General features: G+C 44.6%; 3 protein-coding genes across 16 annotated transcripts in view; 2 read left to right on the top strand and 1 right to left on the bottom strand.

Moving 5' to 3' along the window:
- CACNA1B (calcium voltage-gated channel subunit alpha1 B) overlaps positions 1-7109 on the top strand; it is a 331532-nt gene extending 324423 nt beyond the window's left edge. For 11 of the 13 annotated variants that reach the window (XM_081896248.1, XM_081896247.1, XM_081896238.1 and 8 more), the window contains 2 exons: positions 742-941; positions 2152-7109. In XM_081896248.1, the coding sequence (XP_081752374.1) occupies positions 742-941; positions 2152-2691 (740 nt within the window). In that variant the 3' untranslated portion in view covers positions 2692-7109. The remainder of the gene's footprint in view (positions 1-741; positions 942-2151) is intronic. The other 2 variants (XM_081896241.1, XM_081896240.1) reach the window with 2 other exon arrangements.
- The window catches only part of SLC31A2 (solute carrier family 31 member 2), a 766698-nt gene that overhangs the window by 479071 nt on the left and 260514 nt on the right, over positions 1-27113 (bottom strand). The window lies entirely within an intron of this gene.
- LOC309361395 (uncharacterized protein) overlaps positions 16604-27113 on the top strand; it is a 149729-nt gene continuing 139219 nt past the window's right edge. For both annotated transcript variants that reach the window (XM_081896272.1, XM_081896271.1), the window contains exon 1: positions 16604-16885. In XM_081896272.1, the coding sequence (XP_081752398.1) occupies positions 16762-16885 (124 nt within the window). In that variant the 5' untranslated portion in view covers positions 16604-16761. The remainder of the gene's footprint in view (positions 16886-27113) is intronic.

Here is a 27113-nt window from a genome sequence, read left to right as displayed (position 1 = left end):
TCCGCCAGTGATAGGTTGCAAGTTCTTCTAATGGCCAGTTGGTATGAAAGAGTTCAAGGGGAGAAGGATTGAAAAGTTGCTGGTGTTGTATCCAATGTTTGTCCTCCTCAGCATAGATCCATTGAAATTAGTACACCTAAGTTAGTCAATTGCATTATTTTCAGTGGGTCTCATCTGAGTAGAACTAACATTGGATGCAATTCCTGATCTCTCAGCTGAGCCAATGGAGTAGCTTTGCTTCCCTTCCCTTCTCTACCTCCCTCTGCTATACTCTGATAGGATTTCTGCTGTCAGGTGATGTTCTTATGGTTATTGTCGGGGCTAGTACACTGTCACACCTACAAGAGCCCAGATTCTGTACCTCCTCCACCTCCTGCAAAATTATGTACGTAAGGGATATATCATACACACTGGGCATCCTGGGTATTTCTGTGTCATCTCAATTTAGTTCGGGTCATGGCCAGGGCTTTCTTGGTGGTGGTGCCCAATTTATGGAATTCCCTTAAGAAAGCTGCCTGACAGCCACTTTTTATTTAGGGAAAGCTCAATGTTAGGACATCTGCTTTGCAGAAGGTACAAACCATGGCATCTCCAGGCAGGGTTTACAGAGACCCCACTGTAAAACCCTGGAGAACTGCTGCCAGTTCTCATTTAAGGCATGTTCCCATGTTTCTATGGGAAGCAAGATGCTATCAGATGGGCCTCTGACACCACTGGGATTCCTTTTTGTTTGATGAGTAGGTGAAGCAACATCCAAAACCAAAAAGCAGGAGAGGGGCCGGTCCCAGGAGCGGAAACTTCACTCCTCCTCATCCTCTGAAAAGCAGCGCTTTTACTCCTGCGACCGATATGGGAGCAGAGACCACTCACAGCCCAAGTTATCAGAGCGCAGTCGGCCAACGTCACCCAATGGAGGGCAAGAGCATGGAACACAGAAACAGGTGAGGAGCCAGAAGGAGGGTGGGAAGAGGGTGGTGGGTACCTTCTACTGATGACTGAGCAACAGATGCTTTGGCCTTTGTCAGAGCTTCAGAAGCTCATGTACAAATTCTTGGCATTTGTCTTAACTTCATGTGGTTGGAGACATCCTGAAGGGAGAGAAGAAGGCTGGTTGGGCAGCAGGTAATGGTTGGATCACTGTTGCTCTTGTGTTTGCTTGTACATTTGTGATTCAGTTTAAGCAACTCCTTTGTGGTGGAAGAAAGAGGGTTGTAATTTACTCCCTCCCTGTAATAAAATAAAATATGTGGGGGAAGGCAAAAATGATGGAGCAATAAAAGGGTTAAGGCCCTTGCAAGTGAGCAATTAATATCTCTAGCAAGAGCAATCTGCCCCCCACCAGCAGCCCACTGGACAGAGAGAAAGAGGGAGAAAGGGTGGTATAAAGAAACTGTGAGAGAGAAGGGGTAGCAGAAAGAAAGCTGGCTCTGCCAATTTAAAGCTATGGCTCTGCCCATCAGTGGTTCAGTCCTGCTGATTGCAGGAAGGTGTTTTTGTTTTGACAAGTTTTTTCCAGCTGGATTGTGGAGAGGCATAGAAATGCATCTCTGTCTACTCTTGAGTGTTTACTTGTATTGAGTTTTAAACCCATTTTTAGCATTTAAACCCATTTTTAGTATATGGTTGTGAATCACATTGAAATTTATCTGAAAGGTGGTTCATAAGTTAAACTTGAGAAGGCTGAGCAAACAAGTCCCATAATGTTCAGTAATGCTTCTGGTCATGAAGCAAATCTATTTTGGGCTTTTGAGGCATGTGGGAGGATTTTGTTGGTCAACTTGCATTCCCATTTGCCCCAGAACTGTCTGCTCTCCTACGTTGTCACCCTAACCCACTGGATGTTCCCCCCCCCCATTTGGAATCCTTTCCTTCTCCAGCCCTTTTGATTTCCTGGGTCTATACCTCTGTTCCAGATTGCTCCTTAACACAGTCGTTCCCCGACTGCACGTCTAAACTCTCTCTTTCCATTTTCTTTCATCTTGTAACATATTCACCCCACCCTTCTTTTCATGTCACTTGATCTTCTGTTGCTTGGTTCCCCACTATCACCTTCCCTGCCATACACCTCTGTGTTTGTCTGGTGTTCCCCCTCCCCTTCGTTGTTCTTTTTTCCTTTTTTTGTTCATTTGCTTTGTTCCAATTTTCATGTAGGGCAGTGGTTCAGTTAATGAGAGCCCCTTGCTGTCAACTTCGGGTGCAAGCACCCCGTCCCGTGGCCGGAGGCAACTGCCGCAGACCCCACTGACCCCACGCCCCAGCATCACGTACAAGACTGCCAACTCGTCGCCTGTGCACTTCTCCAGTTTCCAGACTGGCCTGCCAACTTTCTCCCCGGGACGCTTGAGCCGGGGTCTCTCTGAGCACAACGCTTTGCTGCATGGTGACTCCCAGGGCCCTTCGCAGCCCCTGATGGCCCGGATTGGCTCAGACCCTTACCTGGGGCACCGGGAAGACAGTGACAGTCCGTACCATGCTGTGCCTGAGGACACACTCACTTTTGAGGAGGCTGTGGCCACCAATTCAGGACGGTCATCCCGGACTTCTTACGTCTCCTCCCTGACGTCCCAGTCCCACCAAATCCGTAGAGTCCCCAATGGATACCATTATACATTGGGCCTCAGTGCCGGCCCTGGGACCAGCACCAGAGCACGTAGCTATTACCATGAACGAGATGAAGATGACTGGTGCTAGCAGGGAAAAAAGCCGGAGTTCTTGCACACGAAACTGATGAATATTATACATAAAACTCTGTGTTTATGTGTGCACACATACGTTCAGCCCCACAGCTTCAGGGCTGGAGGGATAAAGAGGAGGGAAGAAGTGCCTCCTCATGGAAACACCCCCCCCCCCAATGAAGAAGACTTGTCTCTGTGCATGCGCACAATGCTGTCAAGAGACGACGCCTCTCTCTCATACTGAAACCTGTCTGTCCTTTAGTGCTAGAAGGCCCTGGATCAGTAGGAATTGCTGTTCTTTGGAAGGACAGGGCAAGGGAGATCTTGCTCGTCTCTTGCTGCATTGCAGTTAACATCACCCTCTCCTTTCTCAACAATAAAACTGTAAGATAAGCAAAAGGCCCGGAGAGAAAACCAAAAAACAAACAAACTGTTGAACTTTCTGGGACTGGAGCATCATGCAGTTTTGGATAGAAAGAGGGGAAGGAAGGGACAGTCACAGTCACAAACAGAACCTATCATTTCTCTTGTCCACACTTTAAGAGGCAAAAATCACCCATGACGGCATTGGACTCGACATTTGGCAAGACGAAACCTTTTCAAGGGAGCCAGTTATGGGGCCTTTCAGCTGACAGAAGCCGCCATGCTGCCGTCTGTGACTACTTTGATTGGTTTGACTTCCCATTGACTTTTTGGAAAGCATCCCCTTCACTTGGGAGAGGAGAGCTGTTTGGCAGGCAAGGATGGCTCCCAGCCTGCTGCTGCTCCTACTGCTGACAACTTAAAAATCAGTTCCTCTGTTTTGGATGTGATATGCCCCCTTTCATAATTTTGTCTTGTTTACAATCAAAGCACGAGAGTGAGAGTGAGAGTGAGAGTGAGAGAGTGAGAGTGAGTGAGAGAGAGAGAGAGAGAGAGAGAGAGAGAGAGAGAGAGAGAGAGAAGGGTGGGGTCTGGCAAAAGAAAATGTGTCATTTGGTTTTATATTGAGCTGTTAGATAAACTAACTTTTCATTGTGTGCATTTTTTTTTTGTAAATTGTACAGTAAAAGAAGAAGAAACAAACAAACAAACAAACAAAACCAAGAGTCCTTCACTGTAGAGAACTAGTCCTATTGTCATTCCAGCTCCACTGTTGTTTCATACTGAAGGCGCCAATTCTTCACTACTAAGTGCCTGATCTTAGGAATCTCTCATGGTGAAGACATAATCTCTTGTTCCCGATTCATCAGGAAGATGCGTGAGATGGAGTGGGGTGACCCACAAGGAGGGTTTGGAAGGCTTCAAGTATTGACCAGTGCTGAGTCAATAATTCCACATAGATTGGAAGGCGGACAAGTACAAAATTCTGTGTGTGCTTTTTTCAGATCTTGTTGTGTGTGGTGGGGGGGGGTGCGGGGATATTAGAGAGATTTCAACAAGCATCTAGCAACAGGGGCAAATGTTCTTCTGCCAAAAGCAGGACCCTACTGCTCTACACATCTAAGTCTTAACTTGGTTACAGAAGCTCTGGTTGCTCTTCATGGCACATTATTGGGTGTTGAAGACAATTGAAGAGACTTGTGATTATTGTCCTTTTTTGTGGTGGTTTGAGGGGGGGGGGGATAAAACAAGAAAGCCCCGAGGGAAAACCCTAATTCTGATTCTCAGGGATGAGATTTCTGCTTTTTTTTGTCTGTGTGTGTGTTTCTGTGCATCAGGTGCTTGTTTCCGTGTGTGTGCGTGTGTGCGTGTGCTTGAGCACTTTCATGAAAAGCTAAAACATTGTTATTCAAAAAGCAAACAAAAATAAAACACCTGCACATAACAAAGCTGAAAGACCCAGCCCAACCTGAGGAGGGCAACATTCTATGTTTTGAGAGTGAGCAGAGGAGAGAGGCAGTGATAAGGAAAGAGACTTGCAGGGGAAAGTGACCCCATCACAAGCAAGACAAGAAGCTGTCATATACGTGTACATTTAGATTAGTCATGTGACATCGACTAGCAGCAGTTCTCTGGTGTTCCAGGTGGGAGGGAAGTGTCTCTCCCCGTCTTACCTGGAGATGACAGGGATTGAACCAGGAGGCACAGTCTCTTTCCGCACCTTAAAACTATCATGTGCTTCATTGCATCATACAGGCACAATTGTGCGGCTGACATTGTCTGTGGCTCCTTGCCAGGGTTTAACACTTTGGGAGCAAATACAGGTTTGTCCCCCTTAATGTCTGAAATAACACTGAGAGAGGAAAGTGGGGCAAAATCCTCTCAGGGCTGAACTACATAGGACATTAAAATGTGCCTTTGTTTAACCCTTGCCTCCGTATTGGGAGGAGATTCCCCCTGCCCTGCCATTTAGCACCTTTGGAGAAGAGGTTATCAGCAGGACCACAGCAGGAGTGGAATTTCTTTCTGCTGTGATCCTGGCGATTTTCAAACCACACCTTGACATTATTTGCATTTTTTTAAAAAAAAAATCACTTGCAGGAGTTAAATGTTAAATGCAAATGCACATTTAAATACATATGCTAAGCTGCACATTACATGTTATTGATTGTAAGGGGTGGTAGTCAACACGATGGCCTAGACATGTTGCAAACTCCCATCAGCCACAGCCAGCATGGCCAGTGGTCAGGACTGACGGGAGTTGTTTTCCTTTAAGATGCGATGGCTGCCCCATTGACATTGTTGATTAAGGAGCAAAGCCACTTTTGCAGGGTGGGCAGGCTGTATTTCAAGCAGAGAAGCAGCTGGAGAGAGTGTATATTTAACTCTTTCTCTGTGTTCTCTGAAATGCTACAGCTCTAAGGAAAGGGGAGTTTGAACAGGGTCCCTTCCCGTTTCTCCCATCTTACCACATCTCTGCTCTAAATCTCCCCGCTCCTTAAAAACTGTTGCCAGGGCTTTCTGATCCAGCTTTCTCAGATTGGGCTAAAAAGTGCTTTCCCCAAGGGAAAGCAGCAGGACAAACGAAGTGTGGCTAAGCCCTGGGTTTACACAAATGACATTTCCAAGTAGGGTGAATGTCAGTTTCCTCTCACTGTCCTAGGGTATATGATCAGTCATGTGACAAACAGATAGACAACCTGTGGATAAAACTTGTTACTGCAATTTTCATGATCTTGGGCAGCTCCAGGAAAGTGAGCCCTGTGGTCGTGAAAGCTGTAGAGGTATCCGTGCATCTTTGCTTCATTCAGTATCATGGACTAAAATAAAAGTAGGCCAATATGTCTACTGATGTTGAATTCCAAATGCCCATCACCCAAGGGCATTGCTCGTTCTGGCTGGGACGGTGAACTCCAACTAAGCTCTACTCAGTGTAAGCCCATTGAAGTTAATGAGCCTAAGCTGTGTCCATCCATTTCTGTGGGTCTACTCGTGAGTAGGACCAGCATTCAACAATGCCTGGAGGGCACCCAGGAGTCCACCCTTGGACTGAAATGTCACTGTGGACTCTACATGGGACGCATTTCCCTATGATTTCTGTACCTTGAGGTAGCTGAGGAGGCTGGTTTGGGGGAGGAAGTTGAAAAGAAATGTGGGAAGAGGCTGCCCTCCTCCCTCATGTGGGTTTGTTTCCTTCATCTGTAACCAATGTCTGTTTCTGAAGCAAATGCGTTCAGATCCACATGGTTGCAAATGAGTCTTTCCACAGTTTTGCCTCTTCCCTGGGAAATTCCTTAGGAGCCTACCTTGTGTGGTTGCTCAGTTCTCCCCTCTACTTCCTGATTTGCGTTATAAATAATGAACTGGATCAAAAGGGTCCCATTTGTTAATGGAAATGAATCTTCCTCTCATACAAGCAGCCCCTACATTTGAAGGATCTCACAGAGGGGAATCTTTGGATCTTAACCACAGTGCCTCTTATTCCACTGTGCTTGAGAGGTTTTTCTTGTCAGAAAGAGTAAGTAAAATATGAGCTGTTTTTGAAGGCATTCCCTTTTTAATCTCTACGAACTAATGCATTATATTGTCACTAGGTGCTGCTACAAGTGCAGTTAAGTGCAGTTATTCAGAAGCAGGAGAACTGCAAGAGAAAACAGATGAAAATACCAAATTTTGCTAGAGAAAGCTGGTTTTGTTTTGTTTTTAAATTGCCCCAACCTTATTTGAGCATCCTGCTGTTATCTACTCATGCCTGCATGCTAAGAAACCCATTTGACTCAATTTATAATCAGATTTTTAATATCACACTCAAGTATTGAGCACCGCTAATGCCATAGCCTTTCGGGGGAAATCTAGTTATAAATTGAGTCAAATGGGTTTCTTAACATGCAGGCATGAGTGAGGACAATGCTATTTACAACATTATTCTCCTTAAAAAGAGCATCTTCCAAGTTCAAAGCTATTCTCAACTATTCATAAAAGAGGAAGCCGCCACCATTTAAATAGGAGGCAGTTATCCCAAACCATTACTGGAACAGTGTTTCGACCACTACATTTTTATTTAAAGAAAAATAAATGCTGATAAACCAATTGGCCAAGGAAATATAAATACTTCGCTGTACCTTTGAAAGTGTCCTATTTTTTTCGTAATGATAATTTGTTCTCTCAAGACACTTGGGATAACTTTCTGTAGCGTTGTTAGAGGTTTTCCTCATGTATCAATATTTCTTCAAATTTCACCAAAGTGACATCTAGTGACAGATCAAAAGTATAGCAAACATTATGATGCAGTATTTTTTAAAACACCAGCCAAAATAGGAGGTGAGACTACTGAGAAAACGAGTCAGCATCATATCCCAGTATATTCCAAACACAAAAAGAGCTAACTGCAGATTTTGATAGTTTAATTTCACCTTAAGGTCGCACTCCGTGCAGAACGAGCAACAGCCTTGGCAAGTCAGGGTTTGGATAGGGTTGCTTATTTGACAGGCTGTTTTATTTTAAGAAAGGGATTGATTCTGTAAGACAGCTTGCTTAATGTGCTTGGATTGTTAAACAAAACATGGCATCCTACTGATGATGACAAAGAGGGCCTAAAGGGGGAAATGGAGGAATAGTGAAATGACCAGAGGCAGGTCAACATGGCGCGCACACACGCACACACACGCCCCAATACCACCTCAAGGCTTTACTTCTAGAGTATTCTGCCCTTTGTTTTGTTTTCTGATTTTTGACCAATCTCATCCCTGGACTATATTCCAGCACACTCTTCTCTCTCAATTTCTCTCTCTCAATTTCTCTCTCTCTCTCTCTCTCTCTCTCTCTCTCTCTCTCTCTCTCTCTCTCTTATTAATCCACATGTAATTATGCATACAGAAACTTCATTAACCAAAAGAAAAGAACAGAAAGGTATGGTTAATAGATCATAGATGTGATTTTTTTTAAAGCAAACAAACAAAAACACTGTAGGGCTATGCAACAAGATGACACTTTTCACAAATCAAATCAAAAATGGAAAAAGAGGTGAGCAAACTTTTTAAAAACATAATTTTAAAAAACATAATCCATTCCACAGCTTTTATATGTTGAGTTCCACAACCCCCACCCCACACACTTTTCCTCGTCTCAAGCTACAGCATGACCGTGACCAAACATTTTTCTACATTTTACATATAGAAAAGGCACAAAACTTTCTTGGAAATTTTAAAAAAAGGGGCAGGGGGAATACTCCAATAAATAAAATGGGAGGAGAATAGCCCTCTCTGAGCATGCATGCAAAATATTGAGAGCTGAAGATAAATGGCTTTAACTTTTATTTTGGTTTATCCTTCCTCCTCTATTCTTTCTTTCTTTCTCTCCCACGCACCCACGCACCCCCACACCAACCCCATATGAATCAATTGGATGTGAGAGCCCCACACAAGTCAAATGGAGGCGCTTCACAGTTGCAATTTACATGTGAAATGTGAATAATTAAATTCTTGCATTAGAAGAAGATTAAGGCTGGGAATCCTTGGGGGAAGGAAGTGTGGGTGGGTGGGTGGGTATTGGGAGAAAGGAGCATGGTGGGTTTTGAATATATTGTTGCCACTGCAAATACCTATCTCAGTGGTTGACATATCCAACCTTCAATTTGCAAACAGCCCTAGATGCTGTCTTGCTTTCAATGCACATGAAGGTTCCAATACAGTTGAAGTTAGCCATGGCTAAGTCTCATCTAAACAAAGGAGGTGCCATTGGAATTTGGGAGCAGAGGTCTAGATTCCTCAGCAGAATGCTCAGGGCTGAGAATACCACATTTTGAAGGAAGACACATCACTGTCTAGGAGGAGAGGGTCCCATTCAAGTCCAGAAAGTACCCAATTCCCCCATTGCTTTAAAAAAAGAAATCAGCAATGAGACCCAAGTTAGCCGCAAGAGATTTATTCTGTCGGTTTCAATGGGACGTAGCCAGAGCTAACTTTTGCTAGAGCAGAGGTCAGGGATTTCCCAGAACCCCCTTTGTGCATTGCCAAAACTTGAAATGCAACAACCCATTTTCTGCATCCAGAATAAGTCTAGTGGTGGCTGTACTTTGAATAAGTAACATTTGCATGTAAAATATATACATATTATATAAATATATACATACATATATATAAATCTATATATATATAAAGTATGTGCATGGTAAAAATGTTTATCTTCGTACTTTTTGATACGATGTATTCATCAGTTGTTAATTTTTAATTATATTTGATATGAATTGGGGGGTTTGTTGCAAAATTTATATTTTAAAAAAACAGTGTTTAAAAAAAAACCTGAAGGGAAGTTCCAAACATGCAACACAACTGGAACTTTGCTTGGGGATTTGATGGGGAGGGCTGGGAATTCTGTGATTGAATAGTTTGCTGCCTGAGTAATATTTATCAGCCAAACTTTGGATTCTGCAGTTGTTTCTACAATTACATTTTGTATGAAGCAAAGTCCTTGAATTAAAATAATAAAACCTTAGGAAAAGAGTGCTAACTGAATGTGGTGTGTGCCAAATGACAAAGAGATCATTCTGTGCTGTTTTGTGCTCATCCCTCTCCCCCACCCAGGAATCCAGAAATCACATTTATATAAAGTAGGAGGAGGGGGTTACAAGTAAAATAAAAACAGCCATAGGAGTGAGAAACATATGATAGCCGAAATGATTTTTGGATGAGAAAAGTCTAAAGGAGGTAGCCACTTAGAACTAGTGATGTTGACGAAGTTCTTGTGTGACTGGCAGGGAGTTTGAATTTGTTTGGCCCACAATGCCCAGCACCACTGCAGATAAAAAGTTATCTGGCTTGGATTGGTGACTAGCAGTGCTATTTTTCTAGAAAAAGAGGTGCTGGAACCCACCATGAACACCTCCCATGTTCTCTTATACAGTGGTACCTCAGGTTAAGTACTTAATTCATTCCGGAGGTCTGTACTTAACCTGAAACTGTTCTTAACCTGAAGCATCACTTTAGCTAATGGGGCCTCCCGCTGCTGCCAAGCGGCTTCTGTTCTCATCCTGAAGCAAAGTTCTTAACCTGAAGCACTATTTCTGGGTTAGCGGAGTCTGTAACCTGAAGCGTATGTAACTCGAGGTACCACAGTAGTGGCAATGGCACCCACCTAAGAGGTGGGTTCTTGCTGGAAAAACAAAAACAAAGCCCTGATGATTAGGTACTTGAAGAACTTACCTCCCTGGCAACTTGTACACTGTCATGACTATATTACAAAATACCTAGCAAGCTAAACGGGGACGATTTTTATTTTTATTTTTTGATCAACCCAAGGTAAGTATGGGTATGCCAAGTTCACAATCCCATCGCTTTGACCCACCACATCTAGAAGAGAGAGCGTAACCATTAGCAATGTCACTTAAAGAATGCCGATGGAATTCAGGGTGGAAAGTCCTGATAGCATTTTACCGAGAAAACTGTTTAGCCATAGGACATCATTGTGACCAGTTATTTATCAACACTGAACTACAGGAAACACGAAGGAGTAATCTAATGCCCTGCTGTGATTCAACCTAAACCAAAGCAGTGAGCAGTCCCAGCCAAAAGAACAGTCTAGTATTAAAAGTATGCAATATTGTAGTTAAGGTGAAGCCTTATACTGTAGGAGATTGCTTCTCAATGTTCTGGGCCAAACAACATCTGAAACTGCTGCTGGCCAAATTATTGGACAATATAGATCTAAAATTAGTTAAGAGAATCTCAGATAATTGACACAGTAAACAATTCTTAGATTTCTTAAGTCTACAAGAGGCTTGGCAAGCTATGGTTGCCACTTTCTTTTAAGGGAGGGACGGCAACTGGTAACTTAGTGTGTTATATTTCAACAAATCTTTCCATTTTGGTTTATCTCATTTTTCCAATCCAAATTGAGTTCCCCACATTTACAAATCAGTACAATTTAAAAAGAAAAAAAGTTCCTCGTGAAAATTCATCAGCATTTTAGTGCAAATTTCTCCCAATACAAATTTTTGTTTACAGTTTTGCCCAGTTCACACATTTCTGCAAATCATTTCCCCTTAATACATTTTGTATGATATTTCCACTAATATATGCATTTTTGTGCACACTTTACTGTAGTAACATGCACTTTTGAATATGTTTCTTGGCTGGAGAACTGTGCTGTACAATCTGGAGGAGTGTCACTGTAATTTTCCCAGGGTGCATGAGCTCTTAGTGTGTTTCACAGGGGGCCCTGCCTGCTCAACACCATTCCAACTGCATCAGCAATTTGGGGTTCAAATTTATGTATTTGGGCATATTAAAAGGAAAATGCTATTTTTTACGGGGCTAGAAATTGCTTGTTTTTTTAAAGCCCAATAATACTAAATACCAAAATGAGATGGCAGAGTTATGTGGCAGCAGAGACTTGAGAGTTAGAATGAAGGATGAAATCTGAAGGCTCCTCAGAGGTAAGTCACACTAAATTCAATTGATATAGGGCTAAAAGGTAAAGGGACCCCTGACCATTAGGTCCAGTCGTGGCTGACTCTGGGGTTGCAGTGCTCATCTCGCTTTACTGGCCAAGGGAGCTGGCGTACAGCTTCCGGGTCATGTGGCCAGCATGACTAAGCTGCTTCTGGCGAACCAGAGCAGCACACGGAAATGCCGTTTACCTTCCCGCCGGAGCGGTACCTATTTATCTACTTGCACTTTGATGTGCTTTCAAACTGCTAGGTGGGCAGGAGCTGGGACTGAGCCAATGGGAGCTCATCCCGTCGCAGGGATTCAAACCGCCGACCTTTTAATCGGCAAGTCCTAGGCTCTGTGGTTTAACCCACGGTGCCACCCGCGTCCTGATATAGGGCTACACACCAACATATTTACTATAGCCTAAGATTTTGTGCACTATATCTCATCAGATGAGAGACAGAGACAGAGGGTGAGATGGACCAGGAACCATGCAGCAAACCAGTCACATAACCACCAGCATCCTGCTAATAAAAATCAGGATGCGTAGTGTTTTGGTTTCGAGCTGTTGCAGAAGCCAGCTGATTCAAGCAAGAGTGCTGGACCAAAAAACCAGGGACATTCTGGGATCCAATCAAAAACCAGCAAAAACCAGGATGTCCTACTCAAATCAGGATGGTTGAGGGGTATGCAGCCATCAGGCTGAAGGATTAAAGTCATAACCAAAGAATAAACCAGGAAGGAGCATTGAAGAGTATGAAGTAGGCACAAAGGACAACTAAATATAGGAACATATCAGAGATCTGGAAGATCAAGTCACTAAAGCAAAGCTCAGCAGGTACAGGAAGCCCCGTTATATTCCTTCCTGCCTCTGACCTTTTCCCCTAAGAAGGTATCGTCTTCAATTCAGTGGTTTGCTACTTGGGGCCGTCACCCACACACACAGATTCCAGCACCTCCTCATCCTCTCTACATGGACTGTATCGGGAGTGGGGAGCAGGCCTGTGCAGCAGGTGGCGAGGGGGAAGCAGCCAGGTACATTTGCCCCAGGCCCTCAGAGGACTAAGCCAACCAGGGACCACTGCTTTTTTGTTTGAATTTATAATTTTATTCTAACATGACTCCCGCCTCCGTGCCTCAAACATGCTGTGCCCAGGCCTGATAGGGAGCATCAGGTCTAGGGGCCAAATGTGCCCTGCAGGCCTCTTTATCCGGCCCTTGGGATTCTCCCTAGGCCGTGTCCCTCATACATTCTTTGAACTCTTTGGCTCAGATGTGTCCTTGAACTTGGATGATGCCTCTTGCATGCCTGGAGAGGGGTGCATTTGTGTGTGTGTGTATCAGCATCTGATTTATACTACACAAAGGTAAAAGTCGCATCCATTGCTGCACCTACTTCTGGCCTCATCCACAAATGGCATGTGGCCCCTGGAAGATTCCCCACAAAGGAATGCAGCCTGAGGCTGAAAAGGCCCCTCACTCCTAGTGTATACACATTTATGGATATGGTAGACTAAATAAAAATGTAAGGGTAGCAAAATTGCTGTGAAATATAAGAGACAGTTTGTTAATGATTCAGTGTAAAGCTTAAATATTTACAAGGTTAGAATCATCGAATTGTAGAGTTGGAAGGAACCCCAAGGGGCTGAACAGCTCTTACTATCAGGAAGTTCTTCCTTGTCTTTAGTCAGAATCTCCTTTCTTGTAGCTTGAAGCCATTGGCTCAGGTCCTCCAGAGCAGGAGAAAACAAGCTTGCTCCATCTTTCATGAGGCAGCCCTTCAGTTAATTGAAGGTGGCTATTATATCTCCTCTCAGTCTCTTTTCCAGGCTAAACATACCCAGCTCCTTCAACCACTCCTCACAAGACTTGGTTTCCAGACTCTTGATCAGTCTTGGTCACCCTCCTCTGCACATGTTCCAGCTTGCCACTATCTTTAAGCTGTGGTGCCCAGAACTGGACACAGGACTCCAGGTATGGTTTGACTAAGACAGAATACACCTCCCCTGACCATTAGGTCCAGTCACAGACGACTCTGGGGTTGCGGCACTCATCTCGCTTTATTGGCCGAGGGAGCCGGTGCACAGCTTCCAGGTCATGTGGCCAGCATGACTAAGCCACTTCTAGTGAACCAGAGCAGCACACGGAAACGCCGTTTATCTTTCCACCGGAGCGGTACCTATTTATCTACTTTGACATTCTTTCGAACTGCTAGGTTGGCAGGAGCAGGGACTGAGCAATGGGAGCTCACCCCGTCACGGGGATTTGAACTGCCAACCTTCTGATTGGCAAGTCCTAGGCTCTGTGGTTTAACCCACAGCGCTACCTGAATTCAAGACAGAATAGAGCAGTACTATTACTTCTGTGTACTTCTGTTGATGCAGCCTAGACTAGTGTTAGCTTTTTTCTGCTGCTGCATCATGCTCTTGACTCATGTTAAGCTTGTGGCCCATTAAGACATCACATGAACTGCTACTAAGCCAGGTGTCCCCCATCTTATATTTGTGCACATGGTTATTCCTGCCTAAGTGCAGAACCTTAGCTAGTTTTCGAATCTACTAAGTTCATATTGAGTCCTGCTTCTGTCTTCAGCAGCATTAGCTACCCCTCCCAGTTTGGTGTCATCTGCAAATTTGATCAGCATCTTCTCAATACCTTCCTCCAAGTCATTTATAAAGATTCTGAACAACAATGGGTCCAGGGCAGAAGCCTATGACCATTCATAATACTGTATATGTTGATAACACACTCACCCTAGCTTTCCTGTGTTTATTGACACCCACAGTGAGAGGGGAAACCACCATCTCAAGGGAGACCTAAGCAAACACGTTTTTTAGGTTTTTCTCCTGATGCTTGCTGGGAGACTTAAGGGAGTCAGGAACCAAGAAAGCATACAAACATAGTGTTGTTCGATTGCAATCTGAAGTGGCATGCAAGGAGAGCCCTGCTGGATCAAGCCAAAAACCCATCGAGTCCAGCATCCTCTTCTCACAGTGGCCAACCATATTTCCTAATGGGAAGCTGGCAAAAATGACCTGAGTGCACCATCACCTCTTCCCACCTGTAATTCCAAGCTAAGCTGTATGCTTTCTTCAACAGTGAACCTAACCATTGCAGGTAGTAAATGAGGGGAATGTCAGCGGGCTTGGAAGAGTCACAGGGATTGCAGGGTTGTTGTTTTTTTAAGGGAGGGGGACCCAAATAGCATAATGAGAGGATGTAGCTGAAGAGAGGGTGTGAGGAGGGTCCTCAAGGCCAGAGTGACAAGCCCCATGCCTGAGGTTTCCCACTCTCATTTTAGATGATCAGGGACTGTACTGTGGGTGGCCCCACCAAAGAAAGATTGGACAAGAGGAGGGGCCTTTTCAGTAGCGGCTCCTTGCCTATGGAATGCTTTCCCCAGGACAGGTCTGTCTGGCACCAACCCTGAATGTATGCAGGTGCAAGGCAAAGTGTGTGTGTGTGTGTCTCCACCCACCCACCCACCCACCAGGCTTTTGAATGATGAATTGCTGCTGCATCTTGGTATGGGGAGAGTCTACTTTTCACATTTTTACAGCAAGCACCTCAAAGGTGATGGAATGGAGTGTGTGTGTGTGAATGGAAGTGTGTTTTACTGATATTTTGCCAGAATAAAATTGTTCTGTTGTGTTTTCAGGCGCTGCAATTTTATACATTTGCATTTCTGTTGTTGTTGTTGTTGCTGCTGCTGCTGCTGTTTTTAAATTCACCTAAAGTCATTGCTATGAGGCAATTGATATGCATAATAAATAATAATAAAACAATAAAGTCGTTGTTGAAGTTGAAGTTGCACACACACACTATTGTAGAAGAGCATAGTTAAGAAGTGGAACTCACCCCCAATAGGACGCCTTAAAAGAAAGAAAGAAGGTTAAGAGACATTAACAGGGGATAAGGCTATTATTGGTGGCTACTCACCATGAGGGCCATGCCCTGCCTCCACTGTCACAGGCAATAATGCTTCCGAATACCACTTGCTAGAAACCACAGGAGGGGAAAGTGCTCTTGCGCTCAAGTCAACCACTTAGAGAACAGGATACTGGGCTTGTCTAGGTAGCCTGATCCAGCAAGCTCTTCTTACATTCCTCACACCTGCTTTGCACGCAGAAGGTCCCAGGTTCAACCCCCGGCATTTCCAGGTAGGGTTTGGAATGTTCCTAATCAGAAACCCTAGGGAGCTGCTGCCAGTCAGTGCAGACAATACTAAGTTTGATGGACTGAATAGGAGACAGTTTCCTATGTTCCTGGCACTAAGCAGGTGTTTATTTTTTATTTTAAAAAAATTGACAGAACACGTGTATTACTGAATATTGAAAACCTCTGTGCAGTTTACATAAAGTTGATGGATTTCAGTGGGTCATCTCTGAGTAAATCTGACATTGCGTACAAATATACATTAAAATTATGAATATTCATGTATTGGATTATCCAGTAGCCAACTAAGCGCATGCAAAGCTCACCAGCCGAGAAGGGGCACCCCTCACAAGGGCATAGCCAAGAGGAGCAGGGAGGGGCAGCTGCCCCCCTCCCCAAATCAAGCAAATCCATAAAAACACTTAACTGAGGTTCTGCGCCCTTCCCCCGCAACATGAAGCCTCCCCCCGAACAGAAATCCTGGCTACGCCCATAACCCCTCACCCAATGCTAAAATTGTTTTTGAAATAATTCTGCAACCAGAAAATATGGAAGCATAAGCTCTTTTAATTTCAGCATACATTTAGGTTTCGCATACATTTCCAAAAAAAAAAAATTCTTCCAAGGTTTATTACTATTTTTATTTCGGGAGGGGGGGCACCCTAATCTTTTCACTGTTTTGGGCTTCTAAAGTTTTTAAATCCATTCTTTTATACAAGACACACATCTTGTATTTTTTATTATTATTTAAAAGTGTGAAAATTCACCTTGCTGTTTGAAACAGACACACCTCTTATCTACCTGTCTGTCTTTCTGCCTATTCCGAACGCCCTTGCAGTGTTCATTCCTATCCTATTCCAATGTAACAGAAGTTACTCTCAAGAAAGTTACTTTCACCTTAACAGCCACGCTCTCCCCTCCGCCCCCACCCCCACAGCGCGTATCTTAGCGGCTGTGGCTGCGCGGGGCGGCGCCATGCCCAGGGAGGGGAGCGGGGAAGTTTCCCTCAAGCCTTTCTGAGCCGGGTCCACGGGCTTGTCGGACACTCAGCCTCTCGCAAGCGTTTTCTGCCGCCCGGTGGGAAACGGTGCTCCTCGGGCTTTCCAGCAGCGCCCTTTGTTCGAGAGAAGCCGTCGGTGATGTTGCTCCTTCCGCTGCTTCTGTTCTGGCCCCGGAGTTTGGGATCTGCGACGGCCGGGCAAAGCCATCTAGAGCGGAATGGAGGAGACTCCGGAGCCGGCGGCGGCTCGGGGATGCCTGCAGGTGAGGGAGGCGCCCCTGGTCAGCGGAAGACGAGCAGGTGGCTCTTTGGGGAGCGGGAATTGACGCGGAGGCATTTGTGGGGGGTAGGGGTGGTCCTGACACTGCGATCTTCACAGTGTCTACTTCACTGTGTCTACTTAGAAGTAAGTCCAATTGAATTCACTGAGGCTGACTCGCAGGAAAGTGAGGTTAACGATTGTAGTGTTAAAGGTAAAGGTAAAGGGACCCCTGACCATTAGGTCCAGTCGTGAACCAGAGCAGCGCACGGAAATGCCGTTTACCTTCCTGCTGGAGTGGTACCTATTTATCTACTTGCACTTTGATGTGCTTTGGAACTGCTAGGTTGGCAGGAGCAGGGACCCAGCAAGGGGAGCTCACCCCATCGTGGGGATCGAACCGCTGACCTTCTGATCAGCAAGCCCTAGGTTCTGTAGTTTAACCCACAGCACCACCGCAGTAAGGTGGAAAATAATATTTGTTTTTGTTTACTTCCACTTTATTTATGTTTTGGGGAAAATTCTCCTACTTTTTCTAATTGCAAAGTCTTTGATCGGATTGTTAAATCTGATTTTAAGAGTCTCATGCTCAGCTAACATTCATTTTCTCTGTTGAAGTATATTAAAAATCCCATCAGAATAACCATGCTATCCCAGAGGATTGTTGCATGGTTGTCCTGTTCAGATTTTTAATGTACTTCAACAAAGAAAATGAATGCATAGCTGAGCAATATGTGACCATTAATGTTTAAAATCTGACAATGGAAAATAAGCATGTGCTTATTTTGTTTAATGGTTAATCCAGCCCTAGCTGCATCAGAAGCAGCGAAGTCTCCCCAGTAGCAGCCACAGTCCACACAGGTGGGTTAAATATTCCCCATCAAAGCATCCTTGCTGATCTGTTTAGATTCCAGGGGTCCATTTGCCCTGATTATCTTAACCCAGGGATGGGGAACCTCAGTCTCAGGGGCCACATGCAGCCCTACAGACCTCTCTGGTCCTTGGGACTCTCCCCAAATCAAATTTCTGTCTCTGCTTCGCACCCTCCTTGAGTGTTTGTGTCTGTCTGGGTTGCACCTTTGAACTCCAAATTTTTCTTCTTACTTGCCTGGATGGAGGCTAAAGAGGTGTGTGTGTAGAAACTGAAGGAGGATGAAATTTGCACCATTGTTCCACTTCCTTCTGCCCCTGCCCACTACTGGCATGTGGCCCCCAGCAGATTGCGCAGAAGGAAATGTGGCCCTTGGGCTAAAAATGACTCCCTGCCTCTGCTTTGCTTGCAATTTAACCAACCCTGCGTCTCTGGACCATCCTTCCTAAATTGCTGGCAGTGGATCCCAACCCTCATGGGTCCCGGTTGTGCCACACATTGCAACACCTGCCTTTATATGCAATTGGTTGGATGTCTGCAGCCTGGCCCTGAGGATCAGCTCTGAATCCAGAACATCAAAAAGAGATTACCATAAACAAGTCTTTCTTTTGTGAATGGGAAACCTGCAGGATAATTCTTTGTTTTCCTTCTTTCTTTTTTAAAAGAGCATCTGTCAAGCTAGGGTGCTTAATGAATGACAGACATCAGACAGCTAACCTTGTGTTGCAAATTGCTGGCTAAGCTATGTTATGGTATTTTGCGGGGGGAGGGGGGAGATGGGTCTGTGTTTCTTTTCTTTCTTTTTTTTGTGGGGTGGGCTTGACTTGCTGCCCAAAATGTCTTTGTTCAAGGAAAGATCCACATAACTTTTCCAATCTCATGGGTCTGTAAGGCCTGAGCTCTATGGTCTAAAGTGCTCCTGGACATTATTCAGTGCCATAGGCTATGCAGCTGTTGTCCTGGTCTAAAGTGGAGGTGGCAACTTGTGCTTTTGATACAGGACTATTCTGCATAGCAGTGTGCAAGATCTCCACCTTTTAGAACAGGGCAGAGGAAACCTTCCTTGGGATTGTCCCAAGGCCATGCCCCTCACTGAGCCCCACCCACCCATCCTTTGCAACCTCAGTGTTTTTGCCTGGCTAGAATGTGTCCATAGAACTCTGATGGTACCTCTTTGCTGCCTGGATGGAGGAAAAGGGGAGTGTGTAGAAAGTGGAATGCTGTACAAAGGTAAAATTGGCTGTGTTGCTCTCCCCACGTTTGCATGTTCCCCGACCCCTGGAATGTTGCCCAGAAGGTACATGGCTTTTGGGCTACAATAGGTTCCCCATCACACACATACAGTTCAAAAGCATGTGCAGTTGCAGCCAGGGACTGAGCTACTCAGTAACACAGCACTGCCTATCATCTGGCAGCAGGTTTCAAGGGTTTCAGACAAGGAACCTTGCTTTCCCTGACCATAGACAGCTGTGAAGAGTATTGTCATTCTAGCACATGTTAGTGACTGGGTACTGGCTTTGGCAGGCTAATAAGATTTAACATGGGTTTTATGTTCAATGTCTGTGGTCATACAAATAAGAGGTCACCACAGCTGGAAGGAGAGACAAGTCTCCCCCCCCCCCAGATGGGGGCTGTTAACGTCATTTTAAAACTCCAGATCTTGAAGACATTACTCACTGTGAGATCATATACTGCCACTTGGGAGGATAAACATTCACCTCCAGAAGCCAAGCTAGCTCAGATTGGGTGTTAAATGTCTCAGCTGAATCTACATAGAAAGCTTCCTTATACTGAGTCAAACAACTGGACCATCCAACTCAGCACTGTCTATGCTGACTGGCAGCAGCTCTCCAAGGTTTCAGGAGGCAGCGAGTATTCCCAGCTCTATCTGGAGAAGATGGGGGTTGAACCTGCGACAAAGCAGATGTTCTACTACTGTAATACCACCGTTTGCTATAATGGGTACATAGGAAGCTGCCTTATAGTGAGTTACACCATTGGTCTATTTCAATATTGCCAACACTGACTGGTGGCACCTCCCCAGGGGTGTGGGGAGGATTCTCTCACAGTCCTACCTGGAGATGTTAAGGATTAAACTTGGAATTGCCTGTATGATCTACCCACTGAGCTACACCCACTCCACATTCTGGTTCAGTGGAGCAACTCTGCTTTATATTCATAAAAGATTAGTTGGGCGATTCTTTTTAGCCATTTCAGGGCTAGCTGCTCTATACTCTCAAGGCATCTGTACTCTCATGACATCCTCTGACTGGGGCTACTTAAGACATTCCTGCAGCGTATTTACTCTGTGCATTAAATATATGTGCTCACTTGTTGCACAGATCTTGTGTGACTGAACAGACTAATGTGTTGCAGATAAAGCAAAAGGGCCACAGGTTTGAGCATATTGAAGTTTAATTTAGAGATAAAAACTTGCCGCTTACAATCAAGAATGTCTGCACTGGCTGGCAGAGGTTCTCCAGGATTTCTGACAGTGTCCATTTCAACATGGGGATTGAGCCTTTAACCTTCTGCATGCAGAGCAAATTCTCCAGCTGTGGCCCAGAGCATGGCTGGCCCAAGACATTTTGGCACCTGAGGAACAAAACAACACTCCCCTCCCGCCAGGGAAGAAGCAGAGAGTGAAGATCTACATTGGGAACAAGGGGAATAAAGATCTGCATTGGAATCTGTTGTCGCTATGGATCCTGCCGTTTGAGGCAGTTTCCTCACCTTGCCTAATGGATGGGCAGCCCAGGCCAAGAGGGATGTATGTTTTGTTAGATCCACTGAGAATTGTTGTAAAGGATAAGGTAGAACCTTTCTCATATTGTTTACAAGAAAAGTGATATGGGGTGAGATATTAGCCTATGATGGCTGTGGCATCATATGTATGTCATAATGAGATAATACATATACAGTATATGTAAAATTTAGGAAGTGCTGTGCGATCCAGCACCTGAAGCTTCTAGGGACCTGTTTTGCATTCTGCAGATAATTTTAATTACACACCTGTCACCATCCATACAGTCCCAGGGATGGACAAAACTGTCAATTTTGATTGTTTTCTAATGCTACCACCCTGTCATCACATACAGTACTAGTGGACTATTATTTTATTTATTGCTATTTGCAGAACTCACAAAGCTTGATAGGAGAAGGCTTGACTTTCCTGCAGTTGAGGTCAGGTGCTGGGCTCTTCTGCTGGTTTTGGCTGGCTCAGTGGAGGCCATTCCTAATACTGTCAGTCAGTTTGGATGGATTGGGCATAGTGCTGGGTGGTGTTGGGTCATGGTGTTTCCCTTCTTCTCTCAACCAGCTTGCATCAACTTTGGTTGATGGTCTAATGCTGGTGGATTTCCCACTTGCTGGTACAGCTGAATGACTGTAATCCTGAGCCAAATGATGTCATGTTGTTCCATTTTATGCTAAGGCATAGAAACTGATTTCTATATATAGGTGTGCCCTGTAGTCTCTCTTGGGACAAAGCTCATGGTACTGATGTCATCTGCACTAGGCCTCATGTGACAGATATGGATGGTGGGGAAATTAGACTTTTGTGTTTGAATGAGAAGCTATCTACTGTAATTTCCCTTCTTGAACCAACACATGGACTGAAACCACATGGACTGAAACCAATGGCTTCAAGTTACAGGAAAGGAGATTCCAACTAAACATATGGAAAAACTTTCTGACAGTAAGATCTGTTCAGCAGTGGAACGGACTCCCTTGGAAGGTGGCGGTCTCTCCTCAGGGCCGTCTTACCCATAAGCACTAGGGGTGCAGGACACTCGGGCAACAGGCTCTTAGGGGTGCCAGGCCGAGAGTCCGGGGCCCGAGAGTTGAGTCCAGGGAAGAGCCTGGGGGGGAAATCATTCGTTTAATGAAAAACTAGAAGTTAGTAAAAAATAGGAAATACACAGAGAATTTACACAAGAACAGCAACAATAGTGATTTGCACAGTGGGAGGGGAGGTGGAATATGAAGAAGCAGTAGTCAGAACCCAGGCCACTTTGCATGGCTTGTCAGTCAAACTCAAAACAGTATCTGTTTCAAACATGCAATTAATCTACAAACAAGTTTAGAATTTAGAATTATTTCACAACTTCATTGAATCAGTTCTTAATACAAAGAGATGCCCGTCCACCCAGCCACCCATTTTCCATGGGTTACTGAAACAAGTTATACATAGAGCAGCCAGTTACAGGCATACCTCGGGATAAATGTCAAGTTAAGTATTTTCGGGTTGCACTCCACAGCAACCTGGAAGTAACGGAGTGCATTACTTCCGGGTTTTACCGCGCACGCATGCACAGACGGTCAAAATGATGTCACATGCATGCGCAGAAGTGGCAAAACACGACACGCAGATGCGTGGACGCAGTTGTGTTCGCTTCAGGATGCGAATGGGGCTCCGGAACAGATCCTGTTCGCATCCCGAGGTACCACTGTAGTTTCTGGGCCCAATTCAAAGTGCTGGTTTTGACCTATAAAGCCTTAAACGGCTCAGGTCAGGTCTGTAATACCTCAAGGGCTGCCCCCTCCCCATAAGGTGGAAGAGAGGAACCCTTGATTTGATCCAGCACGTGGCCTAGGATGATGGGAGCTGGAGTCTAGCAGCATTTGGAGGATAGCAGGTTCCACACTGCTGTTTAATCCTGTAAATCAGGAATGGTGGACTTTGGGCCACCCAGATGTTGTTGGACTCCACCTCCCACCAGCTGGCCCACCTCTGCTGTGGTGCCTTCAGCAAGAGTTTGGGAAACACCCAGCAATTGGAAGCTGTAAGATTTATTTCTGCCTCTCTCCTCAGGACGATGTTAAGAGTTGCCTTTTCTCTCTTTGAAAGACCTTGATGATGGATGTAGGGTGGGTCAAAATACCCCTGGCATCTGCTTCATTTCCATTACCCATGGCTGAGGTCAATCCAAGATTTGCCTTTCATGTCTGGTATTTCATACACACACACACACACACACACATATATATATACACACACAAAAATCATACAGTAAAAATTTTTGTTACATGCTGAACCTTGACTCCCCTCCCCTTCTTTCTATGGTTCCTTAAATTTACTCTATTTCCCCCAGAATTTCCTAATTAAATTTATTTATACTTTTTCTCATCTATTTCATATAAATTGCATATTTTTACAATAATTCTGCTAATATCTTAATTTGTTTACAATTTGTTTGTATATATTTGATAACAGATTTCCATTTTCCGTTAAAGAGTATGTTGTCTTGGTTTCTTATTCTTCCAGTAAGTTTCACCATTTCTGCATAGTCCATTAGTTTCTGTAGTCATTCTTGTCTTGTCGGGATTTCTTCTTTCCATCATTGGGCAAATATCATTCTTGCAGCCGTGGTTGCATACATAAATAAATTTCTATACTGTATTGGTACCTTTGATCCCATAATCCCCAAAAGAAAAGCTTCTAGTTGTTGTTTTTTGGTGTGTGTTTTTTACAAATGTTATCTTAAACATCTTTTTCAATTCATTATATATCATTTCCCAGTAGGCTTTAGCTTTATTGCAAGACCACCACATGTGAAAAAGGTACCTTCTTTCTCTTTGCATTTCCAACACTCATTCGATTTCAGTTTATGCATTTTTGCCATCTGGTAGGTGTTAGATACCCTCTGTATAGCATTTTCATATAATTTTCTCTTAAACCATAACATGCTGTAAATTTTATATCTATATTCCACAATCGTTCCCATACCTCCATTTCTATATTGTGACCAATGTCTATTGCCCAGTGTATCACTGATGATTCCACTTGTTCATCTTTTGTCTCCCATTCTAGTAGTAACATAAATTTTTGACATCACTTTAACATTACAGTCTAACAGATCTCGCTTTCTAATTGAGATACTTGTTCCGCAAACTCCCATTTCTTATCCTTTATAAATACTTTGTTTAAATGATGATTGCATCCATGTTAACATTCTTGATAAGTCCTTAAACTCTTTTGATTTAAATTTTCCACCTTCCTCCTTTAACACATTCCTGTGTTTCCCAGTTTTCCGTCATATTCTTCTTCTTCATCCCCATAGCTTCTACTGGAGAAAGCCAAAGTGGTGTTTCTCTTTCCAATAAGTTTTTATATTTATCCCATACTCTATACAATTTTTTCCTAATTATATGGTTTATTTATGTACTTTATGTACATTTACTTTATGTAAATTCTTTATGTAATTTCAACTTTTCATAGCACAAATACGCATGCCAGCCAAGTATATAATCATGACCTTCTAGGTCTAAGATATGTAGATTCTTCAATGACAACCATTCCTTCAACCAGCACAGACAGGAAGCTTCGTAATATAATCTCGTATCCAGCAGGGGAAAACCTCCTCTCTCTTTAGCATCTATCAATATTTTATATTTTTCCTCGGTTTTTCCCCCTTGCCAGATATATTTAGAAATATATCCTCTCTGGTTTCTCTTCAGATCATATAAATCTTTCACCTTTTACTTTCATGTCTGGTCTTGTTTGATTCATGGCAGGGTAGGTCACAAAGGGTGAGGTGGGGCTGCTGGTGGCTTAGATTTATCATTGCCAAGGGTGCAGGGAGATCTGTGTTAGAAAGTGGGCATTGATGACTTGGAAAGAAATATTTCAGGGCAGCCAGCCTGTTCACCATAAATTTAGGAGCATTCTGGGAGCTGTTCTAGTGCCTTCCCAATAGATCTCTCTGTACAAGAGTTTCAGAGCCTGCAGAGACAGCTGTGTCCATGCTTAGCCATGTGCCAATCTTTCAGGTTCTTTTTGTCTCAAAAAGGAAATTTCTTTGGTGGTGGCATTTGCAGGATTGTAACGCTGGTTCCTCTGCCCCAAGAAAGAGTAGCTCAGGGGAGGGATGCATAGCTCATAGAGGATGGTAGACTGGAGATAAAAGTTCAACTATCCCCCCCCCCCCAATGAAACTCACTGGGTGATCATCAGCCAGCCAGCTTCCCTCAACCTAATTTACATGACAAAATTGTTGTGAGGATACCTCCAGTGGAGGCTGGTCCATTAGGGTGAATGGGGCCCAGGCCCACCAACCTCCATCTGCCTTCAGCCAGACCCCACCTTTCTGCCTTCCTACTTACAATCCAGAAGGTGACCCTGCCTGTCAGCTTTCTCCTCCTCCTTAGTCTCAGTGTTGCCCTTGAAGAATTCAGCAGGGAGGAGAAGGATGGGGACAAACCTTGTAACAGTTGGCTTATATCATTGGCTCTGACTGTTTCATTGGCTGTGGTGCCACCTATTGTTGGTCACCCTGCATTCCATGTCCCAATGGGTACCAACCACCACTGCCTCTCCAATTGTGTCTAATTCTGGGCGCCACAATTAAAGAAGGATGGTGACAAGCTGGAACATGTACTGAGAAGGGCAAGCAAGATGATCAAGGGTCTGGAAACCAAGCCTTATGAGGAACAGCTGAAGGAGCTAGGTATGTTTAGCCTGGAAAAGAGGATACTGAGAGGAGATATGATAGCCATCTTCAAATATCTCAAGGGCTGTCACATGGAAGAGGGAACAAGCGTGTTTTCTCCTGCTCTGGAGAGTAGAACTCGAACCAATGGCTTCAAGTTACAGTCATACTTCAGGTTACAGACACTTCAGGTTCTGTTTCCAGTTTGCGCACCGCGACGAACCCGGAAGTACCGGAATGGGTTACTTCCAGGTTTCGACACTCATACATGCGCAGAAACACTAAATCGTGCTTTGCGCATGTGCAGAAGCACCGAATCTCAACCCGTGGACGTGCAGATGCAGCGCTGTGGGTTGCGAATGCTGTGGGTTGCGAGCGTGCTTCCCACACGGATCATGTTTGCAACCTGAGTTTCCACTGTACAGGAAAGGAGATTCCAACTAAACATATGGAAAAACTTTCTGACAGCAAGAGCTGTTTGACAGTGGAATGGTCTCCCTTGGGTGGTTGTGGGCTCTCCTTCCTTCAAGGTTTTTAAGTAGAGGTTGGATGGCCATCTGTCATGGATTCTTTAGTTGAGATTCCTGCATTGCAGGGTGTGGACTAGATGACCCTTGAGTCCCTTCCAATTCTATTATTCAAGGAGGTCAAGGTGACATACATTAATTCCCCTCCACTCCATTTTATCCTTACAATAACCCTGTGAGGGGGTTATGCTGAAAGCGAGTTCATGGCAGAGTGGGGATTTGAACCCTGGTCTCCAAGGGTCCTGGTCCAGCACTCTAACCACTACACCACAACTGTTATGTTTGCCTGCTGCCACCAGCTGGGCATTCATGATAAATTGGTACTGAGGCCTCAGCCTTGTCTATGTCTCTTAGGTTCATGATGGAGAAGCCTAATTAGTTGAATTGAACTTTGGCTACATCTTTTTTAAATGCCTGCAGGCAGCTGAATTTCTGCAAAGCTAGAGGTCATGAAGTTCTTATGCCTAGGCAGCAGGGGTTAAGAGCCACTTCCCTGGAGGATATTTTAGCTGGCCATTTTCAAGTAGGATGAATAAATGAGCGGATAGGTGATTATATCTGGGTCAGAGCAGGGGCAGAAGCTGAAGCAAAATTCTCCTCTGCAGCTGTTAATTTGCCTTTTTGTATCTGTTGGTCTTTGTTCCTATGGTATCTCCTGAGGTTCTGCAGAGTCCTCAGAGCTTCACAGATAGGGTGGCCATCTGACCTACTTTACAGAGGACAGCCCCCTCTTTGAAGGTGCCCTCTTTTTGAAGGGCTCTCTAGTCTAAATCTTGTTTAAAGACAAGTCTAAGAAGTAGGAGCTGCCATGTCCCATGGGGGGGGGGGTGCTGCCGTGTTGTCCACCCACTCACACCTCCCTTACCTGGGTTGTGTGACATAGCCTGCAAAGAAGCAGAAGCAGCAGCTTCCAGCAAAATATTGCATGCGCCATGAGATCTTGTGAGATTTTGGTGCTGCCCCAGGTGCCCAAGCGGCTTCCTCCACCGCTGCGTTACCCTTCCTCAAGGCTGATCAGGGGGGCCCTTGAATCTGCCCATGCAGACTGGATAGCAGACTGAGGAGACCCACTGGGGCATCTGGTTGGCTGTTGCAGGAACAAGATGTTGGACTAGATGGGCCATTGGCCTGATTGAGCAGGCCCTTCATATTCTCTCAGGTCTGTCAGTGATCCATGCGACGGTCACCTCCAGGCTTGACTACTGTAATTCACTCTACAGGGGACTGCCCTTGAAACTGTCCCAGAAACTCCAGCAGGTACAGAATGCTGCAGCGAGGCTCCTCACGGGGTCTCTGCCATGGGATCACATTCACCTGGTGCTTTTCCAACTGCACTGGCTCCCGGTGGAGTACAGGGTCAGATTTAAGGTGCTGCTTTTGACCTTTAAAGCCCTTCACGGCCTA

This window comes from Podarcis melisellensis (assembly GCF_964234715.1).
Source record: "Podarcis melisellensis genome assembly, chromosome: Z".
Taxonomy (NCBI): Eukaryota; Metazoa; Chordata; class Lepidosauria; order Squamata; family Lacertidae; genus Podarcis; species Podarcis melisellensis.
The sequence above is the reverse complement of the archived record's forward strand: the minus strand, read 5'-3'. Positions and strand labels throughout refer to the sequence as shown.